At 32.9% G+C, this 14,149-nt stretch overlaps 2 protein-coding genes across 4 annotated transcripts in view; one reads left to right on the top strand and one right to left on the bottom strand.

The window, feature by feature from the left end:
* LOC112054124 (transmembrane protein 120 homolog) overlaps positions 1-710 on the top strand; it is a 22,484-nt gene extending 21,774 nt beyond the window's left edge. For all 3 annotated transcript variants that reach the window (XM_024093787.2, XM_024093784.2, XM_024093785.2), the window contains one exon: positions 486-710. In XM_024093787.2, the coding sequence (XP_023949555.2) occupies positions 486-530 (45 nt within the window). In that variant the 3' untranslated portion in view covers positions 531-710. The remainder of the gene's footprint in view (positions 1-485) is intronic.
* On the bottom strand, positions 706-14,149 carry LOC112054123 (protein PFF0380w). Its single transcript, XM_024093782.2, has 7 exons — positions 13,833-14,149; positions 13,107-13,338; positions 11,632-11,826; positions 10,736-10,801; positions 9,215-9,369; positions 8,227-8,329; positions 706-8,129 (listed from the first exon to the last, which is right to left on the bottom strand). The coding sequence occupies exons 1-7, from the start codon at positions 13,910-13,912 to the stop codon at positions 4,668-4,670; spliced, it is 4,293 nt and encodes a 1,430-aa protein (XP_023949550.2). The 5' UTR covers positions 13,913-14,149; the 3' UTR covers positions 706-4,667.

The following is a 14,149-nucleotide window of genomic DNA, read 5'->3' as shown; positions in this document are numbered from 1 at the left end:
CATAGCGATTACTTGGCGGGAAGTTTGCCGGTAGATTAGTAACTAGCCATTGCAGATGTCTAGCAAACCAAACCTGAGCTAAGTAATTAGAAAATGTATCCTAAATTACCCTGAGCTGGAACTTCAGTAGCCAGAAGGTCACGCAGCGACGCTACTACAAAACGAAATCTGCAATGGTAATGGAGAACTTTTAAGGTTAATACATATCCAAGGACTATTTATAGTCTATGACACTCACAAATACCTGACGTGGCTTTCTATTGGTAAAAGAATTTTTTAAAATCGGAATATCCAGAGATTAGCGTCTACCTCTTATATTTTATTGCAGTCTATGATTAATACTTTAGATTATAGATCAAACAGACTTGTGTTAAAATATTAAGTTGTCTGCCACCTATAAGAGTTCCTACATAAATGTACATTTTACAGACATGTACAGCCATTATAAATTAACTAGAAAATCTGAGATATTTTCATAATTACAGGATCAAAAATGGAGGCAGAATAAAGTTGAAGCAAAGACATCGTAAGGATGGTGTGTGGTGATTGAGACTATTTGAGACAAAATTGTATTATTTTCTATCTGATTAATCACTATAGAACTTTATATTTTGGTAAAACAGTATTTCGATTATCTATTTTATGTAATGTAATGTTATATAACGATGTAAATATAGTTGGTTAATTACATTAAAAACAATTACAACTTCTCTAATATTTTTATTAATAGCAATATAAAGTATTATTTACAATAATAATATTAATGTCAAACGATAAATAACTTAGGAACAAACATTAATTTTACTTAATGATGTTTCTTACTTCTATCAACCAAAAATTTCTTCCAAATTGTACCTATCGCATAATTATTATGTATGTCCTTAGGTACTACAATACAAACATTATATATACATACACAATGATTTTCGCATTAAATCTTTTTGTATTATTAAATCACCTATATAGAATATAGAAGTAGGTATTTAGACAGTATCGAACTGGATTATATATTGATTTAATAAATAAATCATATCCCTGATTTATTAAATCAATACAACTGATTAGTTTCAAAGCCTAATCCATACAAATGAAAATGTAAAGTAACGTATACACAATCATGTGTATGTGTGTGTGATATAGCAATTATAAGAACATTCAATAAAAAAATAAACTATTATCGTAATTGACAGGCACACCGCACATGCATTGTAGTGTCCTACAGCTCAATTAGAAAAAAAAAGTCAATTGAGACAAAAAACACAGGTAAGTAAGCAGGTATACAGTAAATAATAATGAACATCAAAATAAATAATACACCAGGTTATGTTAACCACTCAATGTATGCGCCCTACAATAAAAAAGGGATTACTTTGAATTTTTAATTACTTTGAACCTATTCTTGAGTAAGAAGTTCACAATTATCCTTATAAGTAGTCAAACACAGTACATTACATTTTAAGCATAAATAAAGAATCAGTACAAATGACACGCCCGACTGACGATCCACCGCACTTTGTACATTACACTGTACCTATCTGCAGATCGTTTTATAGTAACTAAAATAAAGAATATACTTGTTTTCTTTAGATACAGTGTTTTGTCTTAAGGTAGAGATGTGTCACGTATTTACCTAGTTAACTGTAGGTAAGTCTACTTACTGATTTACTGGTTAACTAGTTAACTGTATAGGTAAGTCTACTTACTGGTTTTACTAGTTAACTGTGTAGGTAAGTCTACTTACTGGTTAACTAGTTAACTGTATATGTAAGTCTACTTACAGATTTACTGGTTAACTGTATAGGTGTCTACTTACTGGTTTTACTAGTTAACTGTGTAGGTAAGTCTACTTACCGGTTTACTAGTTAACTAGTTGACTGGTTGATTAACAGCACATACATAGGTTGTGTGCTGTCTACACACCTTCGTGTGTAATCGTGAGACGCCAAATTCATTAAATAATATTACAAATGGTGTAAGTGTCCTAATTAAACTGGTAAAATCAATGGGGATGATGACTAGGTTTGAATATATTGATTTTTATGATACGGTAAATAGGGTCATTGTTAACTAATTTATATATAAAAAGCAAAGATTGTCTGAATATTTGCAAATTAAATGAGATTATAAAATTTCAAAATCTATTAAAAATCTTTTATCGTAATTACGTCATTAGTTCGTGCCATTTTGTATGGGGCGTTTTTCAGGGATCCGCGGCAGCGCCGCAAATCTGATCCCTGTATCTCCGAAAGTAATGATCGCAGATACCCTGTTCCTTTTACAAAATTGCTTTATTATTAGCGTACTCTTAATTTATATACAATTTAAAACACTGTCATCATCCCTATTATAACCGTGATCCGTGGAACAAATTTACAAGTTAATCTTGATGAGACGCTCAACTTTTTAATTTACGAAAATTCTTATTTCTGGTAGCTAAGTGGATTACTAGGTATTGAAATAACGTTTCGACGCTCACAAATTTTTATTACCTGGTAACCCACTTAGTAACCAAAATCAAGAATTTCCGTACCTAAATAAAAATGTTATAGTAATCACTTGTAAAGGACATGTCCCAAAATGGGCCTTTATTATTTATAGTTTATAAGCAGATCGATAGTATTTTTACGGATAGAAGATACAAATTGCTAAGAAAATAATTTTCAGAATTTTTGAAAACCGCATTAATTAGATAAAATTGTTTTTTGTTTCGCTCCCTTGTCTACAAATTAAACATAGACAATACAGTAAAAGTGTACAAAACAGCCAATAAAATACGTGGAATTTAATTCATATCCGGTGTAAGCGGACAATGTCATGTAATATTATCAAATGTCAATAAGACGCAAGTTAAAAAAAACATTAAATCGTAGACAGAGAAGCATTAAACAAAAAAAATCCTTAAATTGCTGTAAAAACGCCATAAACGAACGCTACTACGCAAAGATCACTGACAAGCTATCAGGGTGTGAGTTACAAGCATGTTGCCATGATAAAAAATCTTAATGTTGTCAGCTAATGAAAACAATACATTTTATTATATTAATTTAAAAAAAAATGCGGGATTTTTAAGAATTTTTTTTTTAGGGAAAGATTTTTTTATTTTGGGTTTTAAGCCCTACATGTTATTTCTTATGAGATAAAAATAATTTGTTCTGCTTAGTTGACACTCGGAATAAAGGTCCCAGCCTCCATACAAAATTTGGACATGTCCTTTGTTCCACGGATCCCGGGCTATTACACTATATAATACGACAGTATGTTTAAGTTCATCATCATCGCTTTCTCGCTCTTTCGTTGCGATGGAAAACATCGATATTTTCCATGCGATGCGTTATCGGTAATATTTTACTATTTTTTTCTCTTCACTAATATCTCGTAGCGTGCATACTACAGTGTGCCTAGTGGGAGTTTCAATATTTTCATACTGTTACTATCACGGTGACGTAAACGCAAATTCATATGGAATTGAAACAGTTGTGAAGTAGTGCCACTAGATGGCGCTGTTTCAATTCCTTAGAAATTCGCGTTTACGTTACGTGACGGTAACAGTATCAAACTGCCACTTGGCCCTCTGTTATAGTTTCACGACAGCGCTGATGTACTTTAGACAAGTTAATTTAAAGCGCTCAATTCAATTTTTTTTTTCCATTTTAGGCCAAATGTCATTTTGTTGAAATTATCAACGATGGAAGCTAATTAGCAAAACCACGCCAATAAAATGCTGGAGGCTTTGAATAGTGATTATCGAGGCAAACTTGGGAAATTAAATGTATCGCTTTTGAAGAAAAATACATTTTAACCAATATACTAAACTATATAACTATTTAATGGCCGACTCTCTCTCTCTTATGAAATTCCAACAGGGTTAAATAGTTATCTGCATTGGAAGGTAAGATATAATCAAATACAGTTTTCAACAAAATCACCCGCAATCTTGCACAATTCCGAAAAATTCTATGCTACATTTTCCATATTTTATTTTATATATGAGACATTATTTAATACAATATATACATGTTCAACTCTTAAGTAAGCTTCGGTATTCCAACGAGGAATTTAGAGCAAGTAGGGCATTCAATATAGAACCTAATTAGCAGGGTTGCCACCTTCAGGGAAAAAAAATCGGGACGATTCGGCAACCATCAGAGTTCGGAACGTTCGGAATTTGGTCCAATCAAATATGATGTGAGACAGTCTAAGGCAAATGAAATTTTATTGTGTTTTTATTTGTATTTATTTTATATAATTAATTTTTACATACGTATTTTTTTTTGTTGTCACGAGCCCCTTTTAATAATTCTACATAATTTTTGTATTTATTTATGAAGTCTGAACAAGACATGTGTATGTTCGTTGCGCGGTGGATGGCGCGTGACTGGGTTGAGTGCCTGTGATTTTTGATTGAGCCTATCGCACATTGTCAAAAATTGGGACAAAACCGATCGGTCGTCGAGAAGCGGCACCACGTCTTCGAAATCGGGGCTGTCCCGGCAAAAACGGGACGGGTGGCAACCCTGCTAATTAATTACTTCAAACTAGAAAATTTTGTATTCACTACCAGTCATAAAATATGAAATGTTAAATCGTTTTACATCTAAAAAACAGTAATCATTAAATGAAAAAAGTATTATAGTCTTATCAAGACAATTCTTGTAGAGATAGATTGGTCATTGCTCGTCCATCTCTTCATCACTTTCACTAAAAGCGTGGCCTTGCTCTTCTATTCGCGGTTTCTTTACTAAAAGTCCTTGTCGTTGTAGCTTTTCGAGAGCTTCTAAAGTATTTCTTTTCCCGGGACTCATTTCACACCTTTCCTCAACTTGCATCATTTGTTTAGAACTCGTTTTCACCACTTTCAGACCGGACATATTGTTCAGTCTACTCAGCTGCTGTTGTGAGCTCATGCTGACTTCAGATCTCACTTGTGTTGACCCGACACCTTTAGAGATTTGTTGTTGAGTCATATTGACTTCTGATCTCGTTTGCGTAGCGGTAACGAATCCTTTAGCTTTCTTGGTTACGCTCGAGAAATCAGAGCGAGTCTGCGATGTCGAGGCGTACTGCATCGGCGAATCATCGTCACTGAAGTCTGCCAACTCTTTTGAGGGACTCATATCTTTAGGTTTCTTAAAGGCAGAGAAATTTCCGAGAGATTCATCTGATGGTCTCTTGTTTGACTGCGCTAAAGCATTTGGCGAAATTTTTAATCTCCCTATTGCAGGCCTTTGCGGACTACATCTAGGTGGAACGACCTTCCTCACTGCTAATATGCTGGGGGCAGGAAACCTCGGCCGATTGAACACGGGCCGTACAGGTACGACCTGATTCGATGGTCTGACGATGGTCGTGTTTGGCGATCTCGCTACTGGTACGGCATTCCTTATCTTAGTCCCGATAGTCGGTGATAAGTGTCGGATCGCTGTTCCTTTCCCAGGTGGTTTGTTTAATATTTTTTGTGGTCTATTAATCGGTTTATTTTGTTGAGCCGTAGATTGCATAACTTCATTTGTAGACGAATTTACTGTTCTGATAGTTTTCGTTACAGTCGTTGTGATTTCTTCAATAACAGTTTGAGATTGAAATCGTTTGACTGTATTGACAGTTTTGACTTGATTAGACGCTGTATTAACTTTTTGATTGAATGAAGTTTGGTTTGAAGATCCACTTGGTTGGTGTATATTTTTATTTAAAGGATGCTCAGTTTGCGGTACATTTGGTTTATATGGCTTTAACGCCATTTCCTGTGTAGTTGATTTCGGGCCTTCTGATACTTCCCTATTAGATGCAGCATTGGGCGCTTGTTCTACATTCTTTGTATTTATAGGTTTAATTGTAAGAGTTTTATTTAAATTTTTCAAATTATCTAAATGAGGCACAGCTTTTTTTATAATTGGTACTTCATTTTTCTGTAATGTGGTCATTTTAATATGGTTTTCGAAATCTGGCAAATCATCATTAAAATCGTCTTGGTTATCTTCGTATTCACTGTTCGATGCATTTGGTGATTCGACCACAGCATTAGAATGCTGCTCATTCAGATCACCATCACTCATATCATCTTCATTTACTTCTGTGATTTTTACTCTGCCTAATGTTTCGTTGTCAGAGCCACTCTCTCCCTGTTCATCTTCATAATCTTCATAGGATTTGTTACAGACATTGGGCGAAGAATTACTAGACTTAACAGTTATATTGCCCAAGGTTTTTAACTTATTTTGTAAATTTAAGCTCTTTTGAATTTCCTTCGATTGTTTGATTTGTGTGAAACTTTCACTGTAAGAATCTGACCGCATGGTACTAGTTTGAAGATTTATATTTTTATTCATATTATTAGGAACAGTTTTCATTTCATTAGATTTAATAGTTATATTTCTTGAGAGATTTTTTAACACATCGTTTGAGACACCACCACTCGACTTCACTTCAGAGGTATTGTTAAGAGTGTCCCCATCAGTCTCTTCATCAGAATCATCAATATTGAATACTTCTATTTCTTTATCAATTCCTTTGCTAATGTTTTTTTGTTGAGCTGGGACAAAATTTTGTTTAACTTTTACACAGGATGGGTATTGATTCGAAACTTTAGCGATATTCAATGGTTTTGCTGTAACATTCGTTAGTCGTTTTAAAATATCTAAATTGCTTGTTTCTTTCGAACTGTGTAAATTTTGTTCTTCTTTTTTCTCTTTTGTTGTTTGTTGGTCTGTAGTTAAATTATCTAATTCGTCACCATTATTTTTGTTTGATAAGTATATATCACATATGCTCTGCGATAGTGGTACTAATTCCAATTTTGGTTCTTTCATTTCAACCATATCGTTTTTATTATTTCTATTAATGTTCGTCGTCTCGTGCTTCAGATCACTCATTGTTTCATGGTTTATATCATCATTTTCTAGGTCATCGTTATACTCCTGATCAATTTCCTCATCAGATTCTATACCAGATGTATTCAAGACATTCTGATTTGCTTTTTTGACAGTCACTTGACCACAAGACTTCAAAATTTTATTAAAAGTATCTTGTTTTGTTGAGTTATGAGTATTATCAGTTTCTAAATTCTCTTTTACTGTCAATTCTTCTTTTCTATTATACTGAAATATATTTTTTTGACTTGCTAATGGTTTAACTGTAAGATGGCTTAAATGCTTTAACGCACTTAGTGGTGTTTTGTTGGCATTATTAGTTTCTATTTCTTTTTTACTATCATTATAATGATGGCTTTCATCATTTACCTTATCACTATCATGTACTTCTGTGACAGAACACTTTTCAATCTCATTAGATTTAGTTTCATCTTGCTGTTCGCAAGGATTTGAGGCTAAATCGGAATTCACAAATTTACTTTCACATATTTTCTCTAACGCTTTTGTCTCTTCATTTTCCAAAGCCATCTGGTTGTGTGATATTATATCTTTACAATTTGAAACCGGACTGGACATTTCCGTATGAACTTCATTTTCGGTTTCATCCGGTGCATTAGATTCTTTACATAATTCATTAGTTAGTGGTGTTTCTAAAATGTTTGACTTTAAATCTGTCTCGCAATCTTTCTCACCGTCTGAGGGTAAGGGTGTATTTGGTTCACTTGGGTTGCTAATAGCATCTGATACAACGGATGATGTACTATCTTGTTCATTATTGGTGCTTTGTGCAGCAGATTTCTTGACAATTTTTATCTGGCTATTACCTTGGTTTAACAATTTAGACAAGATATCATTGGGAGATTTTTGTAACATAATATTTTTGTTATTTACACCACCACCACTAATAAGTTGTTTAGCTTTCGAAATGTTTAAACTTTTAACAGAAGCATTGTGTTTAGGTTTTGTTTTAACAATGATACCATGCTTTTTTAACTTTGCTAAATCAGCATTCACAATTTTGGCGTCATTTCTGGCTGGTGCTTTTGCTTTAACTTTTTTTAAGACAACTTGCGTGGGTACTTCTTCTATGCCTTGTACATCCCCAAGACCATCTCCGAAAACATCTTTATTCATATTCAAGAATTCGTCAAGGGTAATTGAAGCCTTCTTGGATTTTTTGTGTTTCTTATGTTTTTTATGCTTAACCTTTTCCATAGAAACATTATCTGTTTGGTCTCCCATAACTAACTGAAGGAAATTATTCTGAAAAAGTAAACCATTATATTATTATTACTCGTTCAGTATGCACACAACAGGGTATATTTAAGCTCTAAACCCACTTTACGTAAATTTTACTTACAATTCCTTCGTCTTCTGGTTGTGTATCAAGTTCTGCTTCTTCCTCTACTTTTTCCATAATAGGTGCAACTGTTTCAAGCGAAAATTCTGTAATTTGGTCGACACTGCAAAACAAGTAATTTACGATATATATCTTGTTTTAGTATGACAAGCTATAACTATAGTGTAATTGGTTTATATAGAACAGTTGCTCATTTTACTGTGTTCCTGGCATTTTCTGCAAAATGGTGCTCTGTTATAGACACTGGTTACCACTTGCCTACTGTTAACTGTAATGTATTGCAGGTAGGTATACTGAATAAATACAGTCTCTATACTAATAGCATTAACAACTGAGTCTTAGGGCCATAAATCATTTCTCTATATCTATCTCGCTTGCACTTATGGGTCTTATGGAGCCGTCTAGTGAAGGGTGTAACAATGAAAGACATATTATCGATAAGTAAAGTTTATTATCGTATCTTGTTCACAAAATTAAAAAAATTAACAATATTTGATTTAATATAATACATATTTCATATTATATAATTATTAACTAAATAAAATTAATCTTCATCTGAGTCTTCATCATCAGAATCTTCGTCTTCTGCCAAATTTATTATATATTAGTATCCATAGTGCGCAACGAGTAACACATGAATGTATTTATTTAATTGCAGTAAACACATTTATAGCAAAAAAAATACGCAATGCAATTACATTAGAAACCGACCAATCAGAATCGTCCAAATCATTATTAGCACGTGCGCAGGTAGCCGTTTATCGATAATTAGGGTGCGCAGGTAGGCGCGCTGCACATTCCTATCTTTTTTGACTTTTATGACCGGACGACTCAGATGATAATGCGCATACTATAGTTCAACGACATCGTGTTTTATTCCGTAATTACAAGTGGTGCAGTTGGATTTTATCATTAAATAAAAGTGCACTTTTTACTTATCATAGCAATAATAACTGCAATATATAATAAAAACATAAATACCACTTACAGTTCATTTTTCTCACTATACACATCTTCAGAAGAATGGAACATTAGATGTATTTCATATGCATCAAGGTGATAGAATATTGCTTCACATAGGGGACACCTCAAAACTTCATTGGGGCTTTGATTTTCATCACAGTGATCCTCGCTTACATGTTTCTAAAGAAAAAATTACCAATACAATTACCAATTGGACATGGTCAATGTTTTCCTAGCTACCTGATACCTTATTACAAAAATAAAAGTTAGATTAAAAAGAAGAAAAAATTAATTTACGAAAATAAGTATAATTTATTTTCAACCATAACTCCAGAATACTAGCTCAGATAAAAAGAGTTTTTTTTTTGTTTATTCACACTTGATTTTCCACCATATTAGATAAACGTTCCGTTTCTACGTAGTTCAGCTGCTGATCTATAGATGGCGCTTTATAGCACTTTTGCCAGCAAGTTTCTGAGGTAAACTATGGTTAAACAACATTGAAACGAACCTAAGAATAAGAAAGCTCTTTACTTATTACTACTTAGTTATTTTTGAAGGTGAAGTAGTATCCTTTAGATATTATATTATAATAAACTGGATTTTCCACCATATTAGATAAATGTTTCGTTTCTACATAATCCGGACGCTGATCTATAGATGGCACTATAAAGCACTTTTACCAGCAGGTTTCTGAGGTAATCTACGGTTAAACAACTTTTGAAACAAACCTAAAAATAAGTAAACTCTTTACTTATGCAACTTAGTTATTGCTTAAAATACAGTAGTATCCTATATTATATTACAATGATTACATACTTGTGTACGAAAACAAAACAGATCTACTACTTACTTAAGTAAATTGTGTTAGATTTAAAGGTCAATATAACTTTACATGTTTTAGGAAATATATAATATATCTAAAGTTTGTAGACTATCTAACTATATGTATATAATTATTTGATTATTCACTGAATCCTAAAAAGATAGAATGGTAATTGTCATAACTTTTGGGTACTAGGATAAGCGCCATACAAAAGTTGGCAATGTCCTTAAATAATAATGACCACATACTTTTTTGTTTTATTTTGTGGTGTACAAATAAAATATACAAATGAATAATTAAAATATTTATATCTTGAACTGAATAGCATTTTTTTTGTACTGTTGTTCAATGAAATGTTATGTTTCGCCACTTGGTTATTATTTGACTATTTTTTTCTAATCTGCCTAGATGGTCCTTTAGGTCTAAGATACGCATCACGACATATCTCGAGACGAGAGAAAGACAAATTTTGACCAATAGCGAATTGTAAAGAATAAAAAATTAATGCAGCATGTCATCATCATCATCATCAGTGGGAGCCTTCTTCAATCTGGAGTTGTTATAAAAAAACGTCAATTATGTCTTAGCTACAAACTATAAGGAAATAGGTCTAGCCTTGCAGTAGGCCATTAATAGGCTTATGATGAGACGGTTGGTTATGATCAGGCTTACACACTTATTGATATTATAGTGTAACAATAATTCATAATAATTACTCACATGTAAGTTGACTTTGTTGTGAAATTCTTCGCCACAAAATGAACAATAGTAAACTTGTAACATTTCCTGAAACAATATGTGATTTGGTTGGAATATGGACTGATTTAGAATGATTAAGATACTCATACAAAGCAATTTGTCTGTTTATAACACTACTATCGGACGCCCGCGACTTCCTAATCGTGGAATTAAATTTTTCACGAATCCCGCGAGAACCATGGATTTTTCCGAAATGAAAAGTAGCCTATGTGTTAATCCAGAGTAAAATCTATTTCCATTACAAATTTCAGCCAAATCGGTTCTTCCGTAGGTGCAGCGTAAAAGAGGAACAAACATACTTACACACAAGCCTTTATAATATTATTGTGATAACAATTTGTGTGTTAAAAACTATTGAGGCGACACGCTAACTGGGACTTATCACTAAATTATTCAAAACATTAAGCCAATTGACTTTTAATTTAGTATTATTTCCTTTCGTAAGGTAGATGACTAACAGATTTTTGGAATTACCAAGGGAGGACTTTAAATAAGTACAAAAATATTGAGCGTAAACGATGTTAATAGATTTTTGGTAAGGGATTTTGTACTCATCAAAAGTTCAAGATTAAAGTAACTGCACAGATGAAGTCAGAGACACGCTCTGCATAACATAATTTTAATATCTCTAGCAGAAGTTTTTTGATTTATGAGATAAAAGTATCTTGTCTCCAGAGTGCAATTAAGCTATATTTTGTCATCTGATGTAACAGTCAATAAGTTATCTTCAATAAGTTTTATTTAACTAGGACAACCTATTATCACAACTTTAAAGAATTATTATTTATTGTTACTTTTTTTTGAAATGGAGAGTGCGGATGTTCAATATACATTTTTGCAGCTCTACTATCACTTACCTGGTTGAATAGTTTAATTTTTTTTGAAGTTCCAATAGCCGGTATTTCAGTATCTTGCCTATGAAAGAATTTGTTATGGTACAGCATTGCGGATGGTACATTGAATGTGACGCTACACATGTCACAATGGAATTCCTTTGAGGTTCTTAACACTTCTAAATTGTGATTTGACTGTATGTGTTTATTGAGTAGATGCTGAAAATCAAAGTATGAAATTTTATTATCTTGTGTTGATTGAAATGGTAGTAGCAGTACAATCAAAAATTTTGTCCCAACACAGTAAAAAGAGCTATATTTTAAGCATGGGACAAAAGAGAGAGCTATATTTGATGTGTTGTGACAAAAGAGAGAGCTATATTTGATATGTTGGGACAAAATAGAGGTATATTTGATGTGTTGGGACAAAAGAGAAAGCTACATTTAATGTATTGGTACAAAAAGAGAGCTATATTTTATATGTTGGGACAAAATAGAGGTATATTTGATGTGTTGGGACAAAAGAGAAAGCTACATTTGATGTATTGGGACAAAAGAGAGAGCTCTATTTGATATGTTGGGACAAATTAGAGGTTTGTTTGATGTGGTGGGACAAAAGAGAAAGCTATATTTGATATGTTGCGACAAAATAGATGTATATTTGATGTGTTGGGACAAAAGAGAAAGCTATATTTAATGTGTTGAGACAAAGAGAGAGCTATATTTAATGCATTAGGACAAAGTAAAGAGCTACACTTGATGCTATAGAGTGCATAGATGTGTCTCTCTTTTATCCCAACACATCAAATATCCATGTATTTGATGTGTTGGGATAAAAGAGAGAGCTATATTTGATGAGTTGGGATAAAAGACAGAGCTATATTTGATTAATTGGGACAAAAAAGAAAGCTATATTTGATGTTTTGGGACAAAAGTGAGAGCTTTATTTGATGTGTAGGACAAGAGAGAGCTATATTAGATTTGTTGGGACAAAAGAGAGTAAGCTATATCTTAACTTTGCTAGTATTGGTCAACAATATGTCTTTTTCTGTTCAGGAGATATATTGATGACCATGCTATGCCTACTAAATTCTTTTTTTGTCTGCATCTATCATAAATAAGTACTGTAGGCAGCTATTTTGTTCAAATACAAGCTTTTAGATTGCTTAGAGAATATGCAAAAATAGATAAATCGGTCGTGCTTTAATAAAGATATGGGTAATAACATTTTCAATATGCAAAATGGCTAACATTTATGGCCAAATGTGGAAAGGGCTCAATGCCTGTAACCATGTCATATCTCTTTCTACAATAGTGAATACATTGAAAATTAAAAAATGTATGGAAATGGCATTTGTTATCGTCAATCAGATCTGTCATTCCTATACATTCTTTTAGTTTTCAAAGCATTAGTGTTTGTAGGTGTTTGTAGAAGTAGGCCACATGGCTACAGGGCCAGGAAGGAAAAGAGAGAACATTTTTCGAATATAAAACATTACCTTCATAGTAAAGAGTTTTCCACAAAACGGGCAGAAATATTTGGAGTCATGGTCTGGATGTGCCTTGTGCTTGTGAGTTATAGCTTTTGATATGGTGAGGAACACCTCCTCGCACACATCACACTCAACCATTTCACTTTCTTCTCCACTCCTCTCTGCTGTTGGTGATTCATTTTGACTACGACTTTTACCAGTCTTTGTGCTTTGATTAAACTTTGGATCACCATGTTTTCTATAAAAAACATAACATTATTAACTTTCTCACTCGCATCATTAACACATTCGCTGCGGCACTGTTTTTTCTGTACTTTCCACTACTGTTGCGGTACGAGGTTTTTAGTGTGGTAAGAGGTCCATCAACCTCGTAACCCTTGAAGACGCTAGACGTAAGAGGTCGAAGAAAAAAATTGACCTCGTACCGCAGCGAACGTGTTACGGCCAACGTAAGTGTCATGACACTAAGCACACTGGTGGATTTGAAGGATTTGCGGAGCATTTCGCTCCAATACAGGTTTCGGGTCTACATACTTCTCCAATTACATACAAAATTACAAGAATATTTACTTTGTTTACAAACATTGAAATAAGATGACACTAAACCTAATTGAAGATCATATAATCATATAATATTTATCATTAGATATCGTAAATATGTGTAAAGTAAAGTTTATTTTACAAGTTATTGCATTTATCTGGAGGTATTCACTTTAGGTTACTTTTATTTACCTGAAATGTATTTGTAACGTCTCTTTATCTTCAAATGACTCTTGGCAAAAAATACAATCGAATTTTTGTTCTGTTGTCATTGTGGAAATGCAATTATTTATTAAATTTTGCAAACCATAGAAAACTTAGCGTCTTGTCGATTTTAATAAACATCTAAACTGTTATGTCTAAATGTAGTATATTTTTGTTATATTTCATATCACAAATTTCAATTATAGAAAAAATCACAAGGTAGGTTGCATTGCAAACTTTTATAGTTAAAGTTATTAGAATTAAACACTAAAATATACACAAATCCCAATCACAAGCCATATTTG

The sequence above is a fragment of the Bicyclus anynana genome, chromosome 14 (genome assembly GCF_947172395.1).
Source record: "Bicyclus anynana chromosome 14, ilBicAnyn1.1, whole genome shotgun sequence".
NCBI lineage: Eukaryota > Metazoa > Arthropoda > Insecta > Lepidoptera > Nymphalidae > Bicyclus > Bicyclus anynana.
This window is presented reverse-complemented; position numbering and strand designations above follow the sequence as displayed.

What these genes read in the sequence shown, in the direction of transcription:
- LOC112054123 (XM_024093782.2), bottom strand. Translation starts at nt 13,912, where the DNA reads ATGACAACAGAACAAAAATTCGATTGTATTTTTTGCCAAGAGTCATTT. An exon ending in AAATTAAACTATTCAACCAG is followed by an intron (nt 10,802 to 11,631) that starts GTAAGTGATAGT and finishes ATATTGTTTCAG; the next exon opens with GAAATGTTACAAGTTTACTA. An exon ending in ACAACAAAGTCAACTTACAT is followed by an intron (nt 9,370 to 10,735) that starts GTGAGTAATTAT and finishes TTTTTTCTTTAG; the next exon opens with AAACATGTAAGCGAGGATCA.